General features: G+C 35.4%; 1 protein-coding gene across 7 annotated transcripts in view; it reads left to right on the top strand.

Annotated features, from left to right (window-relative positions):
* TMEM117 (transmembrane protein 117) overlaps positions 1-17,988 on the top strand; it is a 494,145-nt gene that overhangs the window by 313,087 nt on the left and 163,070 nt on the right. For all 7 annotated transcript variants that reach the window (XM_078075906.1, XM_078075905.1, XM_078075912.1 and 4 more), the window contains one exon: positions 16,813-16,910. In XM_078075906.1, coding sequence (XP_077932032.1) covers positions 16,813-16,910 — 98 coding nt within the window. The remainder of the gene's footprint in view (positions 1-16,812; positions 16,911-17,988) is intronic.

Genomic DNA, 17,988 nt, shown 5'->3' on the forward strand with positions numbered 1-17,988 from the left:
ATATGAAACAGTAACCATCATGATTTCTTTGTTAAATATAAGCAAGTGTTAATAAAAGCCAGATAGAACTAAAATTCTGGGAAAATGTGCATAAGTTGGGAAGGGTTGATCAGAGTTAAATCACTCTGAGTTCTTTGAATTGTTTGGGAGTAGAGTGGCAGTATTAAATCAGTAGATTTTACTAATTTATATATGCAGAGAAAAATTCCTAGGGAATAAAAATGAAGATTTTAGTATCTAAAACAATAGAGAAGAGAGGAATGAAATGCAAATAAAAAGTCAATCAATATGAAAGGAGACAAAATTGAAAGAAAAAAGAAAAGTTTCAGCAACAGAAGATATAAAATGAAGTGAGAGAAGAAATAGATTATTTTGGTAAGCACAATAACTGTAACCTTTCTGTCAAAGGACAAAGATGGAGAGGTTAGCTTTAAAGCAATTCCAGCTCTATGCTTTGCATTAGTTTTCTACTGCTGTGTAACAAGTTACCACAAACTTAGCTTAAAACAAGTCCCACTGAAGTTAGAAATCACTGTGGGCTACACTGGGTTCTCTGTAAGATCTCTTAAGTCTGAAATCAAAGTATTGGCCATATTGGCTCTTATGTGGAGGGTTTGGGGAAGAACACACTTCCAAGCTCATTCAGCTTTTTGGCAGAATTCAGTTCCTTTTGTTTGAAAGGCGGAGGTCCCTATTCCCTTGCCCCCGCCACTCCCAGGTCCCCCCAAATGGCCCTTTCCAATCCCAGAAGAGGAGACCACTCTTTGCAATAAATCTCCTTCAAGCTTCAAATCTGATTTCTTCCATTACTTTTATTTTTTTTATTATGTTAATCGCCATACATTACATCATTAGTTTTTGATGTATTGTTCCATGATTCATTGTTTGCATATAACACCCAGTGCTCCATTCAGTATGTGCCCTCTTTAATACCCATCCCCAGGCTAACCCATCCCCCCACCCCCTTCCCCTCTAGAATCCTCAGTTTGTTTCTCAGAGTCCATAGTCTCTCATGGTTCGTCTCCCCCTCTGATTTCCCCCCCTTCATTTTTCCCTTCCTACTATCTTCTTTTTTTAAACATATAATGTATTATTTGTTTCAGAGGTACAGGTCTGTGATTCAACAGTCTTACACAATTCACAGCGCTCACCATAGCACATACCCTCCCCAATGTCTATCACCCAGCCACCCCATCCATCCCACCCCCGACCACTCCAACAACCCTCAGTTTGTTTCCTGAGATTAAGAATTCCTCATATCAGTGAGGTCATATGATACATGTCTTTCTCTGATTGACTTATTTCGCTCAGCATAATACCCTCCAGTTGCATTCACGTCATTGCAAATGGCAAGATTTCATTCCTTTGGATGGCTGCATAATATTCCATTGTATATATATACCACATCTTCTTTATCCATTCATCTGTCAATGGACATCTTGGCTCTTTCCATAGTTTGGCTATTTGTGGACATTGCTGCTATAAACATTGGGGTGCACATACCCCTTCGGATCCCTACATTTGTATCTTTGGGGTAAATACCCAGTAGTACAATTGCTGGGTCATATGGTAGCTCTATTTTCAACTTTTTGAGGAACCTCCGTACTGTTTTCCAGAGTGGCTGCACCAGCTTGCATTCCCACCAACAGTGTAGGAGGGTTCGCCTTTCTCCACATCCCTGCCAACATCTGTCGTTTCCTGACTTGTTAATTTTAGCCATTCTGACTGGTGTGAGGTGGTATCTCCTTGAGGTTTTGATTTGGATTTCCCTGATGCTGAGTGATGTTGAACACTTTTTCATGTGTCTGTTGGCCATTTGGATGTCTTCTTTGGAAAAATGTCTGTTCATGTCTTCTGCCCATTTCTTGATTGGATCATTTGTTCTTTGGGTGTTGAGTTTGATAAGTTCTTTATAGATTTTGGATACTAGCCCTTTATCTGATATGTCATTTGCAAATATCTTCTCCCATTCTGTCAGTTGTCTTTTGGTTTTGTTGACTGTTTCTTTTACTGTGCAAAAGCTTTTTATCTTGATGAAGTCCCAATAGTTCATTTTTGCCCTTGCTTCCCTTGCCTTTGGCAATGTTTCTAGGAAGAAGTTGCTGCAGCTGAGGTTGAAGAGGTTGCTGCCTGTGTTCTCCTTTAGGATTTTGATGGACTCCTGTCTCACATTGAGGTCTTTCAACCATTTGGAATCTATTTTTGTGTGTGGTGTAAGGAAATGGTCGTTTCATTCTTCTGCATGTGACTGTCCAATTTTCCCAACACCATTTGTTGAAGAGACTATCTTTTTTCCATTGGACATTCTTTCCTGCTTTGTCAAAGATTAGTTGACCATAGAGTTGAGGGTCCATTTCTGGGCTCTCTATTCTGTTCCATTGATCTATGTGTCTGTTTTTGTGCCAGTACCATACTGTCTTGATGATGACAGCTTTGTAATAGAGCTGGAAGTCTGGAATTGTGATGCCACCAGCTTTGCTTTTCTTTTTCAACATTCCTCTGGCTGTTCGGGGTCTTTTCTGGTTCCATACAAATTTTAGGATTATTTGTTCCATTTCCTTGAAAAAAGTTGATGGTATTTTGATAGGGATTGCATTAAATGTGTAGATTGCTCCAGGTAGCATTGACATCTTCACAATATTTTTTCTTCCAATCCGTGAGTATGGAACATTTTTCCATTTCTTTGTGTCTTCCTCAATCTCTTTCATGAGTATTTTATAGTTTTCTGAGTACAGATTCTTTGCCTCTTTGGTTAGATTTATTCCTAGGTATCTTATGGTTTTGGGTGCAATTGTAAATGGGATCAACTCCTTAATTTCTCTTTCTTCTGTCTTGTTGTTGGTGTATAGGAATGCCACTGATTTCTGTGCATTGATTTTATATCCTGCCACTTTACTGAGTTCTAGCAGTTTTGGGGTGTAGTCTTTTGGGTTTTCCACATAAAGTATCATATCATCTGCAAAGAGTGAGAGTTTGACTTCTTCTTTGCTGATTCGGATGCCTTTTATTTCTTTTTGTTGTCTGATTGCTGAGGCTAGGACTTCTAGTACTATGTTGAATAGCAGTGGTAATAGTGGACATCCCTACTGTGTTCCTGACCTTAGGGGAAAAGCTCTCAGTTTTTCCCCATTGAGAATGATATTTGCTGTGGGTTTTTCATAGATGGCTTTTATGATATTGAGGTATGTACCCTCTATCCCTATACTCTGAAGAGTTTTGATCAAGAAAGGATGCTGTACTTTATTAAATGCTTTTTCTGCATCTATTGAGAGGATCATATGGTTCTTGTTCTTTCTTTTATTAATGTATTGTATCACATTGATTGATTTGCGGATGTTGAACTAACCTTGCAGCCCATGGATAAATCCCACTTGGTCGTGGTGAATAATCCTTTTAATGTACTGTTGGATCCTATTGGCTAGTATTTTGGTGAGAATTTTTGCATCCATATTCATCAAGGATATTGGTCTGTAATTCTCCTTTTTAATGGAGTCTTTGTCTGGTTTGGGGATCAAGGTAATGGTGGCCTCATAAAACGAGTTTGGAAGTTTTCCTTCCATTTCTATTTTTTGGAACAGTCTTCCGTTACTTTTAAACAGCTCACTTGATTAAATTTGGTCCATAATACTCTTTTTGTGGGCACCTGGGTGGCTTAGTCAGTTAAGCATCTGCCTTCGGCTCAGGTTGTGATCCCAGGGGCAGAGTGGGGAGCCTGCTTTTCCCTCTGCCCCCCTCTCTTTCTCTGTCTCTCATGAATAAATAAATAAAATCTTTTTTAAAAAATAATATTCTTTTTGCCATATAACATAATCATGGGAGTGTAGCTCATAATAATCACTCGTTCCACCCAGATTTAAAAGGGAGGCAGTTACACAAGGGCAAGGAACATTGGTGATCATTCTTTGAATTCTACCTATCACATGCTATTTTCAGGAGTCATGTCCAAAACATAAAGAAAGAGAAATTTTAAAAGTAAAAGAATGGGAAACGTATACTAGGGAAACAGTGTCCAAAACAAAATTGATCTAGTTACGTTGTTGTGAAGCAAAATGGATTTTGGGGGGAGGAGGATAAAACATTTTTAGGGTTAAAGAGAGTTAATACAGTATGTTGAAAAAAATCAGTTCACCAGGAAGGTGTATAAGAATTTGAAACTTATATGTACCCTATAATAAACCTTAAAAATTTATAAAGGATAAATTGACAGAATTTGATATTTGATAAATCCACCACCATAGTGTTTATGTTAAAAAAGAAGAAATACTGAAAATGAATGAGGTAAGCATTCAGCATTAAGAATTTAGAAGAAAAAAACCCCAGGAAAATCTGTCAGAGTATAGAATGAAGAAAGTAAAGATAGCAGAAATTGCTATAGAGAGGATTAAAATATTTTAAAAATTTGGAAAGGCTAATGAAATTGACAAAACTTTATAAGATTAACCAAGATTAAAAGATAAAAGTTACAAGTAAATCATAAGAAAAATGAAAAAAATTATCAATAGAAATGCAATGGAGATCAAAGATTTAACTATATGCTTCACTCTAGATAAAGCTCAGAAAAATAATGAGCAAAATGTATTATTTTGAGCATACTATATTATTATGTTTAACTATAAATACACTAGCTAATCAACATTTTATTGTACTTATGGTTACATACAGATGTAACCAGAAGAAAAACAAGGGAATGGGAATTCTAAATACAAGATTTAGAATTGTGGTTACCACTCATAGGGATAGATGGGGTAATTTGACTGCAGACAAGTTACAGAGGGCTTAAAAGCCTTTGCTTTGTTCTACTTTTTTTCCAAGGTAGGTAGTGGGAACCTGCTGTTCAATTTATTTTTCTTTATTGCTTACATATATATTATGTGCTCTTTGATATATATAACATCTTAAATAATTTTAGTGAATATGTAGCTACATCTGATATATTAACAAACAACAGAAAAGTTTGATTAAAATGCACTAGGTTTAATTTTTAAAGCACATGTATGCCCTAAAATCAATATTTTACTTGTATTTGAGATGAAAATATGAAGTTTTATTTTTATTTTTTTATTTTTTTTTAAAGATTTCATTTATTTATTTGACAGAGAGAGACACAACGAGAGAGGGAACACAAGCAAGGGGAGTGAGAGAGGGAGAAGCAGGCTTCCTGCAGAGCAGGGAGCCCAATGCGGGGCTCAATCTCAGGACCCTGGGATCATGACCTAAGCCTAAGGCAGATGCTTAACGCCTGAGCCACCCAGGTGCCCCATGAAGTTTTATTTTTAGACACTGAATGCTGATAAGTAGGATTTCTTATTGCAAAGATACACATTCAGGTTATTGCTTTCAAATTTCTAAGCTTGTTATTATGTCACCCAAATATTCAGTGCATAACATTATAATTATATGTCTTCAGGCAACAGTAGAACATAGAGTAACACTTGCTTAAACTTAAAAGCCATGTTACTTGAGGGTTGCCTTACTTTATAATCTCTCAAATTCTGAAAACGGAACACAGTTGTTTATGTCAGATGGATGACTCTTAGCCTTTTCTTGGACTTTCTAACAGTAGGAATGGCAACCCAGTTGAACTTCTTTTCATTCCACTGGCCTATATAGCTTTGTCTTTGTTACCCTGTAGAGTCGTCTGAAACATTTTGAGAAATGGTATTATACAAGCAGTTTGGTGGGCTACATAGTGATGCAGAGTCTGGGAGACTGAGACAACTCTTTTGACTATCATTAAGACAAGCATGTAGTAGGCATTTCATTCAGAAAACTGGAATGCTGGGATCCTTAAAATGAGATTGAGTTTCATTTTGAGGAGATATTTGCTCTTTCTGTGTTCCAAGGGCTCCTTGATGGATAATGTTCTTTTAATCACTTTTCTAAAGACATCCTTTATATATCTCCCTATTGGTTCTCCATTCATATGTACTGTCACAAAACCTTCATATTATGGTACATTTTTATGATTGATTTCTCTAGTACCAACCACTTATTTATGTTAACAAGACAGAGAAGGTATGCATGCTGAAGACTACTCATTCTTTCAAGCCACAAGCCAAAAATAAATGCTCAGCAGTGTAATACTGGGCTACTGTCATTTGGTAATTTGGCCACCCATAAAGAATAACATGTCAGAAGATGGTGTAAATATTTTTCTGCTGGCTTTTTGCTCAGCAAAAAGTAATCTCATTCTTTCTATTTATTCTAAATTATAATTCAATGTGGTGGAAAGCAAATTGTACTGGGGTATGTTGTAGTTATTTTGCATTTGTTAACACACTATTTGAAGCTCTGCAGACCTTGCCTGGGAAGGTACTTTTTGATTGTGTATATTTCTGTATTCAGGTGATTCAGGTATCTTTTTCTAAATGCTTCTGTATCTGAGACATGCCCAATTTCCTTACTTAATAATAAAACAGTTCATGACTCATTGTAAATCAGTAGGGATCCAGCAATAAGGTGCAATACATCACAAAGGCAGTGCAGGCTATCATTGGAGATAATAAGCAGGTGCATTAATATTCATGCTTTATGAAACCCTGGTTGTGCTTCTGAAAAGCTGTAGAATACATTCCAGATTTAATGTTCACCAGTAGATGTTTGCCAGTGATTTTCAGATACTTCTTGTAGCAATTCATTCAAGGCATATCTAGGTAATTTAGAAAACGTTCCTCCATGGTTTCCATTTACTTAATTGTATACTCAGCTAATGTTCCTCACTGAGTATACATAATCCTTTCTGGTTGGACCTTGGGTCTTTCTGTGTCTCAGTGGGAAGTGCTGTTGTGTAAAACTGATTGTATATGCATGCCTGCATATGTGGTGGAGTGTGTGTTGGGGGTTGGGGGTCAACAAAAGGGAACAAACTATATGCATTGCCCTCTAGAGTACAGTATCTCCCTAGTGGGAAAGAAATGCAATTTAGATTTGTTTTTGCATAGAATGACCTAAGATGGAGGATAAGAAAATAATGCTATGCTCCAAGGGATGCAAAGATACTGATGCATAAGGGTTCACAGGCTGGGCACTGTCCAATTCCTGAGGCTGCCGTACACCATCCTCCTCCAGAGTTGTTCAACACCAACAATAAGGCATATGGAAGTGTACTACTTTCTATTCTTTTTTTTTTTTTTTTTTTTTTTTTTTTGCAAAAAGATGATTTTATTAAAGCACAAGGACAGGACCCTTGGGCAGAAAGCTGCCTCTATTCTTTAAAATATGTGATTCATATGTATCCTTATTTGGTTCATCTCTAAATACATTTACAATAAAGCAGATATATTGTACACACAGACAATGTGAGTAACTATGCATCTTAGGCTTAATATCCCTCTTGTTTGAAATCATATTTGACTTCTTTATTCTTCCAGGAGTTGACAAAGACCATCTCTGCCTCTTTAGAATCTTAACTACACATGTCCTGTGTCTTCCTACCTTTCCAGGCAATGAAGGGATGGGGTTGGGAGGAACAGGAATACTCTACCATTCATGTATTCCTCCTCTACCTCCTCCTCATCCTATCACCACTACCACCACCATATCTGTTAGCATCATCATCACCACTAATTGCTAGAGAAGCTTTAAATGCAGAATGAGGAAAAAGCTACTTGGAGTGTGCTATTTATCCTAGCCTTCCCCACTGGTCTGTTCTGTATTCTGTGCTCCTCTTAATTCTCTTTTGTTCATTCATTCATTCATTTATCCTTTTAGTCATCCACCCATTCAGTAAATGTTTACCAAGAACTTGCAGTATATTAGATATAATGCTAAATGATGGGGACAGCGTGTGAACAAAATGGATAAGGTGCCTACCATCATGGAGCTTATACGCTGGGAGTAAGTGAATTAGCAGGGCTATTTTAGCTAGATCTTTTGCATTTTATAGAATCTCACTTTATGTTCAGGGTATAGTTGCTAAACATGGGATCTTTAATTTTTCCTATTCTATATGAAGAATTTATATAGTATCAGCCTCTGTCCTTACATAATATCAGCCTTTGATGCATGGAGCTAGAGTTTCAGGAATATAGTGAAGTTTCCTTGACACAGTCTCTTAGGAATCTCTCAATTCCTCAATCCCAGCAGACCTTTTGCACTGCTGTTTGGCAGTTGAACATATTTGCATTAGAATATGCCAAGATTCTATAAGAAAAAGTAGGATCCCAAATAAGATATGAGTAAAAAAAATCACAAGAAGCTTTGCTTATTATGACCATATGTTGGGTTTGTTACTGTGTGACCGTTCCGAAAAAATAGGATGGATCATCCATCCCAAATTTGTTTAGATATTGAGAATGAAGATGTCCCATTTGCACCAAGAAGATATGGAAAGGTTTATTCCTCACATAGGGAAGGTTCTGGGGAGAGCATGGTGGCTCTCAAGAAGATCCAGAAATGTTTGAAAGGGTCAGGTAAAGAGACTGGCTTGGGGTTTTTATGGTGGATATGGGGTAGGACCAGGGTGAGGGTTCCTGCACAGGGTTTGAACTTCCTGCTGGTGCAAAGGAAGGAGCACCAGGATTTTATCAGTTTTCTCAGGTGTGGGGTAAGAGGGGAAGAGGGGGCAGTGAGGCTTAAAAGTTGTCAGCAGTTAAAAATTTTTAAAAAAAAATGGAGCCTCATAAATAGAGAACAAACTAGTGGTTGCCAGAGGGGAGAGAGGAGGGGGGGATAGGCAAAATAAGTGAAGAGATTAATAAGTACAAACTTCTAGTTATAAAAAGGTCATGGGAATGAAAAGTACAGCTTAGGGAATATAGTCAATATTGTAATAACTTTGCATGGTGACACATGGTAACTACACTTTTTGTTGAGAGTATTTTGTAATGATATGCTTGTCAAATCACTATATTGTATACCTGGAACTAATATAATATTATATGTCAACTATACTTCATTTAAGAAGAAAACAAATTTAAAAAGGAAAAAAGAAAAGAACTCTAAAACCAAAAGAGAATGAAGTCAGACTTACTACAGTTATGATAATGTTGGGAGGAATTTGGGATATAGAGCTGCAGTGTGGATAAGGACTTTTTATTAATCTGCTTAGAAGCAAAGAAGTAAAATGAGCAATTGGAAGAAATATTGGAGCCCTGCTCACCGTCTTCTCCTCCTCCCCTGTTTAAGTGTTGACATTTTCTTGTGTCATTGGTTTGTGACCAGGGGCTCATAACTCTGTCAGTGCTCATATTCTTCATAATGATAAACAGTCTCTCCTCTTGGACTGGGTATGTAAAGATGCACTCATTTTGATGTTGGCTTTTCCTATTGGTAAATGAATATATTCTGAACCATAATTTTGGGGGGAAGCAAAAGTCTTCAAACATAAATCCTGCTTTTACAAATTAAAAGAACTTTGTAATTTTCTACCCTGTCCCTGAATGAACTCTCCCTAGGGAATTTCAAAGCACATGTCAGAATATGGGTTTGGTTGGTATTGAAAACTTGGTGTTAACTGCCTGTTCGTACTTTGTAAGTGCCCAGTACTGGCTAATAATTCTATCTAAGTAATTTTCTGGCATGTACCTATATATGTCTCAATGAAATTCAAATAAAAGTGGCATCAACAAAGTGAGGGAAAGAATACTGCAGTGAGGGGCAATGTGTCACTAATAGTCTCAATTAACTTTCTTTTCTTTTTCTTTTTTAAAAAATATTTATTTATTTGAAAGAGAGAACAAGAGAGAGAGCACAAGCAGGGGGAGCAGCAGAGGAGAAGCAGACTCCCCGCTCAGCAGGGAGCCCGACACGGGGCTTGATCCCAGGACCCTGGGATCATGACCTGAGCCGAAGGCAGATGCTTAATCAAATGAGCCACCCAGGTGCCCCTCAATTAACTTTCTTAAGTGGACAAGGAACTAAAAAAGAAACAAAAATATCTTGGTCATGATAACAATTATACAAGGACCTTTATCCAAGTGTTTAAAAAGTAATTATAGAAATGCATGAAAATCATCTGTTGCTGATGGCATATTTTGCTATAATTTTCATGAGATAGGAGACATTATCAAATTGGAAAACCATTATGCCTATTATCTTTAAGAGATGAAAATTCTACCTACTAAATACCCGTATAGAATGCTTAGCATTCCATTGGCTAAATACCTTTCGCATCTCACTTATATACTAAATATGGGTAGCCAGATACCCTAATTAAATTTTATATTATGACATATGCTGAATATAAAGCAAAGCTTTTCTTCAAATCCTCTCTCATAAAATCTGAAACTGCCTTATGTTCAAATTCCTGCAAATTTCATACTATGTTTAATTATTTTATTTTTAACAAAGTTGTATTTGGGAAAGACGATCTAAAACAAGGTTAATTACAAACTGATTTTGAATGTTATTTAGGTCATCTGATAGGTACTATTTAAAAAAAGAGACAATATCACAGATGTAGTAATTATTTTTGATGATATAGCCTCAAAATTGCCAAAAATATGTGTCATATAAATAAGCCATTTAATAACCACTTCAAATAGCAATATAGAATTTTCATTTTAAAGTAGGAAGATTTTGGCAACCAACCAAAACAACATGGAGTACAAGAATCAGAGATGCTAACTTTATCTTAAATAAGAGTAAATCATATCTTTAACTCTGAAGCACAGTCTGAGATTAAGGATTGCCAAATGTAGGGTCAGTCCACTAAGTTTCAAGACAATGCTAAGAGGAGATTCGGTGACTACTGATCTCAGGCAAAGATGGCAAAGGACAGTTCTCCAAGGCAGACACCTGGAGCAATAGGGTTGGGGAGTGATGACTGAGATGGACCCTGCCCCTACCCCCAACATGAACCTCTTGCAGAATGCTAGTTCAAAAAAAAATTCATATCATTCACATGGCAATCAATTCCAAAGGAAACAGCATCAGAATTTTGTCTCTAAGAATAATAGAGGAAGAAAATAACAAGTAAGTCCAGTAGCAGGTGAAGAACCCTTCACCAGAAAAATGATACTATGAACCAGAGGAAAATTATGATTTAAAAAAAACCCAATGAATTAAAAAAAATTAGTGAAGTCATTGTCTTTATAAGTTTTCAAAGCAATACAAGATTTCAGAGAAGATGCTGTGAGACAATAGAAGATGAAATGAGATGGTAGGCTCAGGAAAGAAATGCAGAAGAAAGAAAATTAGAGAAATAAAGGTCAAATTGGACTTCCTGCAAACATTAATCGACACACCCAAATTCACAGTAGGGGACATGACTGAGTAAGTGAAATTAAAAGTTAGAAAGGGAAGACAGAGAAAACCAGTATCTGCAGAATTGTTTCTCTAAAGAATAGAACTAAAATAATGGAAAGGAAAAATAATAGTTAATGATTCTTAAAAGACTTAACAGAGTAAAGAAAGACTTGAATCTTTAGACTGAAAGAAGCAATTGTGCCTAGAAAAGTGACAGACAACAATCAATAAACAGCAAAATAATTATACCCAAGATAGAAAAAGGAAAACTGGGCATCTAAGCAAGGAAAACCAATTCACCTGTAAAGATGGAAAAAAAAATTCAGTTTTTAGTTGTTTTTTTTTTTTTCCAGATTTCTTCATGGCATCCCTCAGCAGTATTAAAGTGAAGCCAGGCCTTTAATTCTAAGGTTAAAAAATAGTGATTCAGTAATTTTACACTCAGCCTAATTATTAGTCAAATATAAGAAATTAAACAATTGGTTGGAACCTACATTGTTCTCATGACCCCTTCCCAAAGAGTATGTTGTAGAACAAAGTACAATCATTGGAAGTAGTGGAAAAACTCCAGCAGAAGTACTGGAAAAGATCATTGAGTCAGTATTATTGTAGGACCAGCGTTAAAAGAAATGCGTAGTTTCTGATTGTAAACCAGAATATAGGAGTATTCCCAGACCCTAACAATGCAGAAATGATGTATAGTGTGAGAAAGTATAGTATTCTGATTTTCTCATCTTTTTTAGGTGAGGGAAGAAGATACCATTTAAAGATGATGAATAAAATAGGGATATGAGATATTCAAAGAGTCAAAAAGTTAATGGGTAAAATAACGTAAGTATAATAAGGTGAGGAGGGAAAGAAGGCAGAGGGAGAAGAAGTAGAAATTAAATAATTTGGTCAACGCTCATTTGTGACTAAAAATCTAAATAAGTAATACATACATTAAGTGAAGTTTAATTATAAAGGAATTAGAACAATATAGAAACATTTTATATTTCAGTGGAATGCACATAATAAATGTATGGTGAGAGAAGAAAAAAGAAATGATTTACTTATTTTAAATTAAAATTTATTTTTTTATTAATGATAGTCTAGGAAGGTTTCTTTCACCTTTAAAACTTATTTGCAATTTTATGAAAAATTTCAGGGTTGTCTTAAAATTTAAGAAAACTTCTGTCAAGCTTCTTGCATATGTGACCTGAAGGATTTAGAAGAATTTTCCAGAGATTAACTCTGGCTCTGTACACTTGAAACCTTGCTTAAGAGGAAACTATTTAAATAGCTGTATCTGTACTGATATATGATGATGTTCAAGATATATTGTTAAATAGAAAGAAGTTGCAAAATAACATACAAAATTATATGTATGTGTTTGCTCATCAATATTCTTAAGAGAATAGCGTTTATTTCTCTTAAATGCTGCTCTGCTACATAACAGCAATCTCAAGAGTGGCACCATGTAGCCATAGTCATTGTTTTTATATTATGATGTTTTCTATTAAATCAATATTTTTCATTAACATCACATGCTTAACATAAAACTATATCAAATAAGACTATAGATACAGTATGTAGTACCCGTATGTGAGTAGTTTATAATCAGGCTAAGAATATAAAACGGGCAAAACTGGAGAATGATACAGGGTGCAAATCAGTGCTCAGTTACGTTACATGCATCCTCTATGAAACCTTCTCAGATTATTGCAACCTTTGGCAAGAGGTTTGACTTTTCACAGCCATTTTAGGCTGTGACATATTTTAACATTATGCTATTTCTTTATCATTTTCTAATAGTTCAATATATGATAGTCTTGTCTTTATGTAAAAGATGAGACTGATCGCCCTCTTGACTCTAAATCCAATTATTTAACACAGTCACATGAAGCGAAATGATTAGGTAGTCCTAGATGATAACAAAGCACCACTAATTCTTAGAACACCTGCTCATATCTATTGTGTGTCCATACATGATGAATAAGAAACTGAGGTACAGAGAGGTTAATTATTTTGTGCCAAATGGAAAACTAGTAAGAGACAAAACTCGGAAGTCAGCCAGGCAGCCTGACTCCAGAGCTGGTGCATGGAACAGTCCGTTAGGGTGTGACCCTGATGGGTTATTTCATCTCGCTGATTTCTCTTTCTGCGTTGGTGGACGGTGGAAAACAATGACTCACTTTATAAAGTTGCTATGACAATTGTTAAAAAAAGTACCTCCGGGAGCTTTGTAATCCATGAAGTTCTCCAACAAATATGTTTGTGCTGCCTTTTTTGCCCCCAGGTCACATCAGCTCAGCTCACAGGGGAGCAAAGTTTCCACTTAGATTCTTGTAGAGATAAATTGCTTTTACAATCACTTACTGACTTTTAAATCTCAACATTCATGTTCTCGCTCAGATTGCACAATACCCATGCCCTAGAATAGCTTATATTTTACTGAGAAAGACTACCTGACAAGGCATAATGTGATAAGGCTGTAATGAAGTTCGGAGTTTTGTGCAAAGACCTCCTAGGGAGGAAAGGGAAAGGCAAGGACTGTGACACTCAAAGAGTTAAACAAATTTCTCCCAGCTTAGAAGGAAAGATCTGCGATTTTGAATTCTAATTATCTCCCTGTGGGAGAAGCATCAACAAGTTTTGTATTGTATTTATGCTACACAGCAACCTTTGTGCATGGTCTTTAGTCCTGCCTTTCCTGCATCTTTTCCCACAAAGACTGTCCTTGACCAACACCAGAAATGAATTTGATTTCTCTAATGCAGAAGGTAATTGGATTTTTCTTTATTGAATGCATCCCTTTAATGACTGTCTCTGCTCCTGCCAATTTAGCTGCAAGTGACCTGACGTTGATCTGATGATATGACTTAAAATAAAGAGTTGGAGCTGGGGGTGAAAAGGATCAGCTGTCTGGCATCAGGAAAAAAAAAGTGTGCATTTTTTTTGCCTCATCTTGCCATTTTCCTGAGAAAATCCTATATCCTTGTATGTCATTTTTACAAAACATGCTGCTTTAATAATTGGTCATACAGCAGCAGATTGCCTTCTTCTAGAAAATATAATAAGTATTTCCCAGAAAATGCCCTGGAGAACACATTGAAAATTGAATAAAATCCACCCCATAATCATTCTATTCCTTGGAAATATTTATTACCATGTAGACTCTTTCTGGAACAGGGTAAATATTGCTGAACAGAATTAATTAAATCTTTTAGGAAACTGGTAAAACATGAAATATTTATTTAAGTATTTATTTACTTAACCTTGAGGTTTTATAAAAAAATTTGACACAAGAGTTGCTATTCAAGAAAGTTACAAAGGAGTAGTGGATGAAATTGTTGTTTGGAAGAATAACAATTCCTTCCTCAAGGGAAGGTGTGATATAAAACACTTTTTATGCCCAAGAATATATGGAATTTAAATTTTTCTACTTTTGCCTTTATTCACTTTTTAGTAACAATGTAACTCACTTGATTCATGCTTATATTTTATTGTATCATCTTCCCTTTGTTAATTCTGACAAATAGGAGCTTCAGTGGCGCAATCGGTTAGCGCGCAGTACTTATAATTCTGACAAATATCATGAATTTTCTTTGATCAAAGATACAATGCATGGGCATTAGAGTGAGAAAATAAATACTTGTAATTTTAAATTGTGAAGTAGAAAATAGATGAGAAAATCATAAATGAATTTCTTCCTAAAGATCAGTGAAATCAATGTTTTTCTTTTATGAATTTTTAATGTTAGTTGCACTCACAATGTAACTAACATTTCAATGTAATTAACATTTCAAGAAATTAACTGAGAGTTTGTATTAAAACCATTTATGACATTTGTTGAATTTGAAGATTCAAAGCCACATCACACAAAATCATTGTAAGCCCTATGTTATAGAGCTGGTATAAATCCGCAGTGTTACTCAGTGAAGAGCAATGAACTTCCTTCGGTTCTCATCAACCAAGAGAAACTTGGGAGTTCTAGTCTAAGACATTATGTTGAGAAAGAATATAAAGAAGAATTAAGAGTGAGTATTTCCTGGAGACTGGGCTCCTTAACCGCTGCTCAGACTGCATTTTAAATGAGCATGTGAAGCCCTGGCATGTTTCCAGAGACAATTTCTGGGCTGCTGTGTAACACAACAGGATGGGCTTGCTTGAGAGTTGATGTGCCTCCCACAGAAAGTCCAGTACAATTGAAGGGGTCATTGATCCAGAAAGACTCCCCACTGAATAAAAATCTTTCATCATAAATGATTAAATCTCACCCATTCCAAATCAGGCCATTGTTGGAAGTTATACTTAAGTGCAATATTAACACCTTAAGAGCAAGAGAGAAGTATATTTTAATGGATGATGAAAATTCTTCCTTAGTCAATTCAGTATATCTCATTCTGTATAAATTTTCTTAATTTTGAATTGGCCTTGTTTGTTTGAATGTGAACATTATTAAATGCAAAACCAATTAATGAAATAATATTTTCTTCTCTTGAAGAGAAGGTAGATTTTCTGGAAAAAGGAAAAAGTGTGTGTGTGAGTGTGTATACACATATACAAATACATTTTCCTTTATTAGAAGAAAGAAGGAAATTCATTCCCCATCCCATCAGACTGTTAAAAATGCTTTTATAATAGGTTACCTATTTATGATACTTTGGACATTTTCTGAAACCATTAATATGGGATGTGGCCAATGAGCAATTTATTTTGTTTATGCATTTTTAAAAACAATCATTTATATGATTTATATAAAATCATTTTGTCATTTCTTCTTCAAGCAAATATTTTGAAGTCTTTTATATAAAAGAACCTTAGGCACTGAAAGGGATATAGAGACAAATCTTCACCTTCAAGGATTTTAAAGCCTTGTGGAGAGAGAACAGATGTACCCAGTAGGTAAAATAGAAAGTGGAAAGCAGTGAGCCACCTAAGAAGGATGGATCCAGAGCTACGGTTGGAGGGGACAGCAAAGACGTCACAGTATGTGATGGTGATGTGACTTTGCCTAGACCTCAGAAGGCGGGCAGAATCTGTGCATGTGAGAAAGAGAGGTAGAATATTTTTGGAAGAAGACATAGAACTGCAAATGGCATGGAAGTGGGAGAATGCTAGGCTATTAAAATAAATATTCTATAAAACTGGGTCAAGTCCCATACCTCACACATCATAGAAAGAAAAAATGGAGAGAAGGGAAGGTAATATTTTGACTAGTGATTTAGGTAAAAATCTAGACAGAGAAAGAAATATTTGGATTTTGGAGTTTCTGATTTAGACAATAAATGCCAATAACCATGGTATTTTATTTATTATATATGTTTTATTTCTATGCAGAGGTTAATGGTACCTTAAAGAGGCCTTCTTATATAAGGTAATCTTGATTGATGTTTAAAAAAAAAAAAAATCTCAGTAGTTGACATGTTGGACGACCTTAAATAAGCTCATTCATTATGTAAAGTCAAATTAACTACTAAAATTTTTAATTGAAAGAAGTATATTCTTCTTAATTTTATCTCTGCATATATTCTAGCATTAATATGTACATATTTTATTCTCGATAAAGTGCAAATTATATAAATATTTAAACCTAAATGTAAGATTTCTGAAAGTCTAAATAAGTTCCTTTTGTTGCTTCAGGTCACTGATATGATGCTTCAGGACAAACCTTATCCTGATTGGGGAAAATCCGCAAGAGCTTTCTGGAAGAAAGGAAATGTTAGGATCATTTTATTCTGGTAAGAGATTGTTTCATTTATTGATTTTTGCCTTGCATCATTCACAAAGGACTTGAGTTGGATGTAGTTTTGTTTTTTTTAAGATACATAGAATTCTATGTAGAGAGGCATTTCCAGTGGATACTGTGTTCCATTAAGATGATTAAAATCATTATCCTAATTATTTTATGAATTACTTTCTGCTTACACATTGTTGCATATACACATTTACAAGAGATATATTTGCTAATATAGTAATACATATTTTACCAGAGGTAAGAAGGTTTTTGATTCAGCAAAAACAAGCTATAATTTTCATCAATGAAATCTGCTATAAAAATGTCTCCAATAAATTCTAAATTTCCAGTATATTTGACAGGATATAATTTTGCTTTGAAGAAGTTATACAGAGAGGAAACCTCTTTACAAATTGCATCTGGCTCATTGGCATTTCTTCTTTATGTAATTTCCCTTAGCTCTCCAGCGCAATCATTGCAATTAAAAAATAATCCATGCCTTATAAAGAACTTTGTTGATCGAGTCATCAATATTTTTGTGTATTTGAACAAGTGTAGACAGAAAAGATAGGAATAAAAGGCCAGCAAGAAGGGCACTTCTGCCTGGCTGTGTGACATTGCCCAACTGCAGAGTCAACCAGATATCTGAAAATGTGCGTGCACTAACACCCAGAGGTGCTGGGTTGATGATAGCTTGTGCTGGGTACATCCCATCCTGCTCCCCTGCCTTTTGAAATGATAGAAAAAAAAAAAATTTTGTGTGTTCTTGGATTTAATTCTGGAGGTTGGTTTCTTTTTTCCTGTACAAGCTACAAAAATCAGGGGGCAAAATATACACTCTAAGCTATCTTTGTGCTTTAACACTGTAATTAAATGTTGGTAGAGATATATAGCATTTTGAACTCAATTCTTAGAAGATAAACAAAAGTAGATTTCAAATAGTGTTGTAAAAATGAATATGATTTTGTGGATGTTTATTTTTATCTTGTCTCTATGAGTCAAGTGTGGCCTATTTTTATGGTGCATTTAACCTTCATATTTTTTTTTCCTGCATGTCAGCTCCCCATGTAGTTTGTCTGAAT

This window comes from Halichoerus grypus, chromosome 6, assembly GCF_964656455.1.
Source record: "Halichoerus grypus chromosome 6, mHalGry1.hap1.1, whole genome shotgun sequence".
In the NCBI taxonomy this organism is placed as follows: Eukaryota; Metazoa; Chordata; class Mammalia; order Carnivora; family Phocidae; genus Halichoerus; species Halichoerus grypus.